General features: G+C 44.2%; 1 protein-coding gene across 4 annotated transcripts in view; it reads right to left on the minus strand.

Annotated features, from left to right (window-relative positions):
• NRP1 (neuropilin 1) overlaps nucleotides 1–8,139 on the minus strand; it is a 138,940-nt gene extending 130,801 nt beyond the window's left edge. For all 4 annotated transcript variants that reach the window (XM_024766088.1, XM_024766079.1, XM_024766075.1 and 1 more), the window contains exons 1-3: nucleotides 8,045–8,139; nucleotides 6,953–7,469; nucleotides 3,411–3,585 (exon numbers count right to left, since the gene is read on the minus strand). In XM_024766088.1, the coding sequence (XP_024621856.1) occupies nucleotides 3,411–3,585; nucleotides 6,953–7,025 (248 nt within the window). In that variant the 5' untranslated portion in view covers nucleotides 7,026–7,469; nucleotides 8,045–8,139. The remainder of the gene's footprint in view (nucleotides 1–3,410; nucleotides 3,586–6,952; nucleotides 7,470–8,044) is intronic.
• Between the last annotated feature and the right edge of the window lie 315 nt (nucleotides 8,140–8,454).

Here is an 8,454-nt window from a genome sequence, read left to right on the forward strand (position 1 = left end):
GACTATGTACTGGGCCAGTCCTGGTACTCTTCACATGAAAATATGTGATTGTGTGCATTTCACTGTATGGTTAAAATTATGAGAGAATATTTTAATTTCATGATAAAGAAAACAATAAAATAGAAATAAAGGTATTTTTCCTACCAGCGCTTGGCTATTTAATTACTTATTTATTCCTACACTCGAAGAAACAATTGTTTACTTGGGTCTCCAGGATGTTTTGCAATAAGCAAATTGTGAAGGAATCAATTTCTTGAGCGCTCCCATTATGAAAGCTGACTATTCGAATACGGACAGTTTCAAGAGAAATGCAGGATGTATTGTATGCGGATCATCCCCATTATTGGATTAACACATTTAGTTTGCTTAGTTTCCTATGTCCAAATGTTCTAACAATCACCAAGTTGTTAAAGATATCCTAAGAATGATAATAACGGCTTCTGAGGGGAGCTTCTAGCTTTTCAAAGGGCTTTCATATCCACTACCCTATTTTATCTTACTATAAAACGGGAACAGCAAGTACTTTTTACTGCTATTAGACATATAATATAGCTGAGACAAGGAAAGACATTAAATATCTCAAATAAGACAAACGGCTTGTTCTTAACAGAAATGATAAGTAAAAGCTTCCCAGTTCTCTAAACGTGATGTGTCATCTCAAATACATTTTTGGAAGTAGCTTAATATAAACTAAAAAACCCCACAATCCACCAAACCCCCAAAATCTATACTTTTGCACATCCAACATAAACTTTGGAAGTCTATGAATTTATTCCTACAGGAGTTTCTGGTGCTTTCCATTTTGCTAGGGAATTCTAACCCCCTGTAGATTTTAAAGCTGTGGATTCTTCTCACAACCCAAAGGAGATAATTGTGCCACATGTGTAGAACTTTCAGCTGTAACCTTCAACAATAACCAGGAGTCATGTGGACCAGTCAGGAAAGATAGTGATGGCAAATGTCTTAAGTTGGTCTTTCTATATCATTTTTGGAATTTTCATTGATAAAACAATCAGGTAGCACCACTTGGAAACATGGCACAAAGATATTTTCCAGGGCCATAATCTCCATTGACCATATCAAGCTAAAGGTATCAGTCTTCAAGACTGGGCAGGAGATGGCTCCTTCACAGAGAACAAATACTCACTTGCTACAATTAAAAAAGCACCTTATTCTGTAGCATTAAAAAACAAAAACAAAACTCACCATCATAATTACAGAAACAATCTTCTTGGCCTTGTCAGTTTCTTGCTGATATCACTTAAAGGGTCCCTTATTCTGAGTTATAATTATCCCTGTTCTTATCATCTTTAAATAACAAAACTAACAAAAAAGTTTGCTCCCCCCATCCTACCATACTCTACCTCACATCATGATATGGCAGAGAATTATTTAAGGCTTGCTGCGTGCCAGACACTTGTAAACACTTTACACACATTATCTCATTCAACTGGCTTCCCCTTCTTACACTCCTATGCAGTTGGGTGCTGGAGCTGGCTCACACCAGCTCACGAGAACCAGATGTACACAGTTCTTTGCAAGTCTGTGCACAGTGACATCACTGTAGTTTGAAACTGGCCATGGTAGGAATATTTACACTACAGAAATCGGCAAATATCACAGATCAGGACTTGACCTATCCCCTCCCTAGATCCAGTTGTTAACATTGACCAGCATACCACTGCTAATAACTATTCTGAATTCCTTAACTGTTATATTACATATATACATGGTCAAAACTCTCAGATCAGGAATTAGTAAGCATGAGTTTACTGAAATCTAACAGCATCTTATTTTGAGGAATAATGTTATTACTTGAGTGTGTTTTACCAGAGTTTCTTAAAAATATCTCCTATAGCAGTTTAAGTATTGGTAAAATGCAAAACATAAAACAAAACAAAATAAAATGAAATGGAAAACAAGTCTCCAATTTGTCTAGGTGACTGACATTGTAAAAACCACCATACAGAATACTGGCCAAAAAAAAAAAAAAGAATTCCCTGTTTCCAAGAAGTTACTGGAACACTCTATTAATGTCAACCTTCACACAAGATTAAAAAGTCAATATAATGCCCTGAAGCACTTCTGAATCACAGAACAAAGATTCAATTGAAATTGGCATAATTTTACCTGTAGTGTTCCACTGATTATTTGGAAATTGACCAACAGGACACGAATGTATGCTAATTCTCCAGGCACCAGATGTTGAATTAACCAGATGACCTCATCTCCCTGACCATGAAAAACTAGTTTACCCCACCAAACCAACAGGTTCTTGAGGACTTCTTGCATATTTTCATACTATTCTTTTCTTCTCTAAAAGGGTTATGTGTTGGCAAAGAAAATATCTTAAATAATGTAACTCATTTGAAAACTTGGGAAAACATATCAGTCTTTGAGAAACACTTTAGAAGTGAGATTTAAATAGATTACTTGCCTTTGCTAAAACTATATATCTAAACATCACTGAAGGTTGTTATTCAGGTTCAAGTCTCTGGAGAATACACCATGTGCAGTGTGCCAGAACGGGATGACACAGATAAAGACAGAGACAGGTGGTCTGCTGCATGGATGTCCAGTGAGAAAAGCAAACCTGGATCTGAGTGGACTGCCGCTTGCAATGTTCAAACATACTTTCCAACTGTGGAAAGCAAAACCTACACACAGTTCTTTCATACGAAGTGAGGAAATATAATTTAGACTGTCCCTCTAGTGAGAATGTTTTCATAATAATGAAACCTGGTATAACTTCATGCTTAGTAACTTAACCATAGCAGGAGATAGGAATGCAAAAGCACATGAACAAACATTATATTCATCGTGAATTAACAGTTCTTTTAGCATGTTCCATAAGAGATCTGCAGTTATTAATCTACTATAAAAATCCCTCATTAGACTTACCCTATAGTCCTCATTTTTTTTTTCAATGACCATTTGCTTTGGTCACGTCAAACTCAGTAAGATAAACACAGTTCTTAGATCACAAAACATGCCCCAGATTTGTTTAAAAAAAATACCCGACCTCACCATCTGCCAATGCACTATATGAGCGTGACCTACGATATTTAGTAAGAACTCAAGTGAGAGTTTGGGTTTCTAATTCTTCACCTTTCCAGGAAAAAAAGACGCATATATATACATTTCTTAACAAACGAGTTCCAAAACCAAAAGTGTTAACAGGAAAAAAGAGTATGAGAAATTACACATTTAAATATAATCTCCCTGGTTTAGGGAACTCAGAAATCACTTAACATAATTTAATTTCCATACCATTGACACATGATCTGGCCTAGATCAGAATCCCTCCTGGATCCATTTACATTCTAGGTGGTTCACAGACTCCCCCCCCCCATAGACACCTGCGCCCACTAGATGGTGCTGTGGCGCCCTGTTCAAACATTCTCACTTACTTGCAGTCTCTGTCTTCCAAATCGAAGTGAGGGTTGAAGTTAATCATAATTCTCTGATATGGGTCAGGAGCCTGAATCAGCCATTCACATTTTTCACTTGGGTGATAAGAATGAGGATAACCAGGAGATGTAAGGTACCCGGGGCTTTCGATTTTTATAGTATCTCCACATTTATCTGCAATAAAAATAATATTTTAGTAGACCTTTTCCTGACAACCAGTTAGGTATTCTAAATTTACATATAAATGACCGGTTATTAAACATTCCATAACTCTTTAAGGGGAGCTCCAAGAGGCGCTTGCAGGTCCTTCAGGTGGCGCCAATACCAACACGCCACCAAAGGACACTCTTTGATCTCAGGAAGTCGGTTCAGGAGGAGAGCGGACTGAGATCTGATAGGACTCCACCCCCACCCCACACAAAGTTCCCTCCCAAGAAAAAGGTCTTCTAGCATTAAAAACATTAAGTCCCCTCAATGGATGTTAACATGGTCCCCAGGGAGCCTCTGCTAGACTTAATTATCCCCCCAGAAGTGTAATTGCATTAAGGAGCAAGTTCTAAGTGAAGGCGACTAAAAGATGCTATTTGACCCTTTGTGTTGCTTTTTGATGATAAGCCTGGTCTGTGTCATTGATCAGTGGGGATTGTCATCCAGGATTTCAATTGGCTTAGAGCCAGACCTTTTGTTGTTGTTTTATCTGCCTGTAAACCTAAGTGATTTTGAGTTATCTCTGCTTTTGAGATCCAGATCATCAGAGAACAAAGTATATGTGGTGAAGCAGAAATAATTCTGCTCTACTGCTCCAAGTTGCTCAGTCTTGGAGACCAGATCAAAGTAACTGGGCAGAAAGAAAAATAAATAGCTACACAGCATTAATTCTAATTACCTACAAGTTGGAAAAAAGCTCCACCACAGGGAGGTCTGGGTATCACATATGATGAGCTACACTGTCACAGTTTAGGAAAGGTGAGCTAACAAGCTTTGAGCCTTCCTTCCAAAAAACCCAAAAGCCAAAGTGATTCACTAAGAGCCAAAGAAACCAGTCTCTGGGCTGCTTTATTGTTCAGTGTGGACCCTCATTGTCACTTTTAATGATGGATTTCATATTGGAGAGCCTCAGCCTGCAATGCTGCCACATTTACTGATGCTTAATTTCGAGCAATAAAAATTTGGTGCATAAACTATGTAAGAGGAACAGGTATGAAAGCAGTGAAATATATAAGCCTATCAATCACAAATTTTCAGTAATGGTATATATAGATTTTAATATTGCATCTAATAGATTCCCTGTGGAAAGCGAATGGCATTCTTTGCTCTCAGCATGAATTTATAAATCTACAGAATTTTATTACAGGAAAACCAGGTCAAATGGAAATGAAAGATGAAGTGTACATCAAAAATACATAAAGCTACATGCATTACAGAAATCATTTCCCATAAATTAAAAAGAAGATAATATAAGTTACATTGTTTTTCTCAATTGCTAGATGTTTTTGACTTTGTTTCTTAGACTGGGGGTAGCCTTATATGGGTTTCCTTTGCCTTGGCTTTTAGAAGCTTAAGGTTTGCCAAGAAGAAATGATGTTGTAACCGGAGTTCAGAATCTCAGCTAATGATCATATTGGGCTCTGTTACGTGATTCTGCCGAGGCTCTTGCATTATTTTAAATGTGCAGAAAACTTGGAAAGCGACCCCATCTCATTAAGTCTCCTCCAGCTCTGTACAAACATCATGGCAGTGTCTGGCATCTGTTAGACGAGTGAAATAAAACAGCACTGCTTGTAGCCACTCGACAGAGTCACTTCAGAAGACATTTAGGTGGATTCAGTACCACACCAGAGCTCTTTAATCTGTGACTTCTGAGAAAGTGACAGTGTAATAAGATAATGCGGACTCCTAGACTCCCTGGCTCTGTTAAATCTCTCTAACAGTTGATTAAGAAAGAGCAGTTTCTAACGATTCTGGACCATTAGTCCTAAATAAGGTTAATGAATTAATTTAGCAGACCCTGGTACTTGGAGGAGGTGGACATGGCTGGAAGAGGTCTGCTGAGCTACAGAGGCATTAACTGGCTCTGGTCCCTGCAAGCACAGCAACATGGGTTTAACTAGTCAAGTCACCGACTGAAGCTCAGGGTCTCAGCCTTCCCCAGATTTCTGTGAAGAAAATTAAGAAGTATATATATTTCTCATGTAGGTACATACACATACACCCCCACACACAGACATATGGAGCTCACAACCTAAAGTCTGAAAGCTATTTGCATTGGATTTCAAATCCATCCTATGAACACCACCACCGATTTAATCTCCAGAGTTGTGGAGGCAGAGGTTGGGTTGCTGTAATTTCTAAAGTCTAACCACTTGAGCTCTTTCAATTGGAGTGAATGTTATTTCGTTCCCTGCCAGACTATAGGAAGATGCCATCATCCGAGGTTCATTAATAAATTGAACTCCACATTCACAATTGTGTGTGTGTGTGTTTTGCTTCCAAGTGTATCTTTTAGAACACTGCTTGGTAGCTGTTGGGGAAATCGATTGCTTCAATCACGAAACCTCCAGAAAGCATATTAGAAAGATTAACTTCCATCGTAAAGATGTGATTTACATTCCTCTCGGTATGAACTCCTCCACTTGTGGTCTCTTATTAAAACAATATACCACCGTAAGTAGCGGATGGTCTTTCCTTCTAATTACTGATTGAAATCTAAGCCAGACAAAAGTAAATATTTGATAATTAGTTAATAATAATTGCTGTATCTTGACTTACTGTAAAGATAATGCCATCCCCTTGCTTCCACCTACTTTACCGTGTAAGTCAAACATGCCTACAACCAGATCCCATTTTAAAACACACTATTTAGGTTACAGGATACTGTTTATAACCCAGCACGGTCTTCCATTTACTTAACAGTGAGTGGTTTTAAAAGCTAAGTGGAAGCTGCAACTAGGTTGGGGATTTTCAGATATCCTGGTGCCTTACACTGTATATATCAGATTCCTTTACTGACACGATGTAACTTTCATTCATACTCCAGACAGATCAGGGCCATTTACAAAAGCGGAGGAGGGAGTTACATCCACCAGCAAACCGCTATCTCCTGCAGGCACCCACCAGAGGAAACAGTTCGGGGGAGCTGCTCGAGAACCAGGAAGTTCTCCTGGTAAAGTGTTCATTAACTTTCAACAGCCATCAGATTTCTGAAAGGGCGTCTCATCTAATTTGCCTTTGGGAGGAAACATTATTAAGATAATTGGCGTGCTGCTCTGGGAAGGTAAGCAGTTCTGCCTTGTAGCGGAGGTAGGAAAACCTCCACGGCCAAACAACCAACTTCGGGAGGGAGCCAGAGCACTTGAAATCTCCCTGCCCTACACCGACTGATCTTATTGCTTGATTTCTCCGCCTGGATAAAAGTTTCCTTCGCCCAGGAGGCGGCTCTCCGCGGTGGATCCCGGCAGCTGGGCGCGGGTCCGGGGTCCGGACGCGGGCAGCCTGGAGCCGGGTTCACCCCCGTGGCCGCGCGTCTCCGCCTGTCACTTACCGTTGCGAAAAGCGCCGGCCGCCGAGAGGACCAGGGCGAGCGCGGCGCACAGGAGCGGTAGCCCCCTCTCCATCCTCCCTTCGCTGGGTTCCCGGGCAGACGCGGGGGAACCGAACGTGCAGGGAAAACAGAGCACCGGGGCGATCTCAACAATCAGGAGCGCTTCCACTCCTCCCAGAGCTGTAAAATCCTCAGTCCGTCTTGGAGAAAGGAAAGCGGCGAGGCAATGCCGTGATCCGAGAGAAACCCTCCTCTTTTTGTGTCTCAAGTCGCCTGCATCCTGTCATTTAGCTCCGGTTTCCTCTCTCTTTTCCCACACTTGTTCCTCTTCCAGGAGCCACTGCCCGGGCCATGTCTCAGAAAAAAAAAGGGGGGGTGGTGGTGGTGGTGGGAGGAGGAGAGACGTAGAGAAACGCACACCAACGCCAATTTCCAGAAAGAAAGAAAAAAAAAAATCCGGCTTGTTTCTGGACGCGTTGGAGCCGAGGAGCTGGCGCCCAGGGGAGGTCCGAGGTGTCTGCGCGAAGGAGAGGAGCAAGCAATGAAAAGATGAGCGGGAGACGGAGTTGTTTCACCAACTGCAGCACCCCTGCTTCCCCCACCTCCTCCTCCCCTCCCCTTCTGGAGCCCTTCCCTCGCTTCCTCCCGCCCCTCTCCCCGCACGGGCTCGCCAGCAATTGCCTGACAGGAGACGGGGAGGAACAAGTTTCCCTCCGTGTGCGTTCCCCGTGCGTCTGTCCGTCTCTCCCGCAGGCCCTGTTGGGACCTTCCCGGGAAGGGAGGCGCCGGGGGTCCGCGCCCAGGGCGGGCTGGCGGGTGTGTCTGGGGCGTCGAGGTCGGTGGCAGAGCCAGGGTCGAGCTGGCCCACCTAGGCGTGCTCGCTCGGACCCCCGGGGGGTCCCAGCCCAGGATCTTGGGGATCCGCCGCCGAGGCGTGCAGGGCGCTCGGGAGGTAGCGGCTGCTGCTCCTAACTCCGGACGCCCGGGAGGCGGCCGGGTAGTGACCTGGGGCAGGAGCAGCAGGGCGCCCCTGGACGCTGCGGGACAGGCCCGGAGGGGCTGAGGAAGGCGCGGCAGGGGTGGGGGACGCACCCCGGAGCCGGGCGAGGGTCGGCAGTGTCGCTGCCACGTAGAGCCGAGTCAGTAGATTGGCGCGGGCGAGGCTGTGCTGCGGCCCCACCCGGCCTCCCTGCCCGGTAAAGGGGCGCGCTGCTGGGCGCCTGGCATGCTCGGGTGCCCGCCGCGCGCCGCGGGCTCCATTGTTACCCAAGATCTGGTGTCCTCTCCTCTGGGTCAGAGGGGACCGTGGAGGGTGGAAGCTGGTGTGCCTTCCAGCTAGGGGGCAGTCGTCGCCCGACCCCGCCCAGCATCCTGACTCGGAGCCCAGGTGCTCGGGGTTTGGAAATTAGGGGTCCAGTGCCCCGGGTTCCTGTGCAATCAGGGGGGAGGGGAACAGTGGCGGGGGCGGGGTTTGCTCCTGGCAGGGCTCTCACTGTACCAGT

The sequence above is a fragment of the Neophocaena asiaeorientalis genome, unplaced genomic scaffold, assembly GCF_003031525.2.
Source record: "Neophocaena asiaeorientalis asiaeorientalis breed wild unplaced genomic scaffold, Neophocaena_asiaeorientalis_V1.1 scaffold217, whole genome shotgun sequence".
Lineage (NCBI taxonomy): Eukaryota > Metazoa > Chordata > Mammalia > Artiodactyla > Phocoenidae > Neophocaena > Neophocaena asiaeorientalis.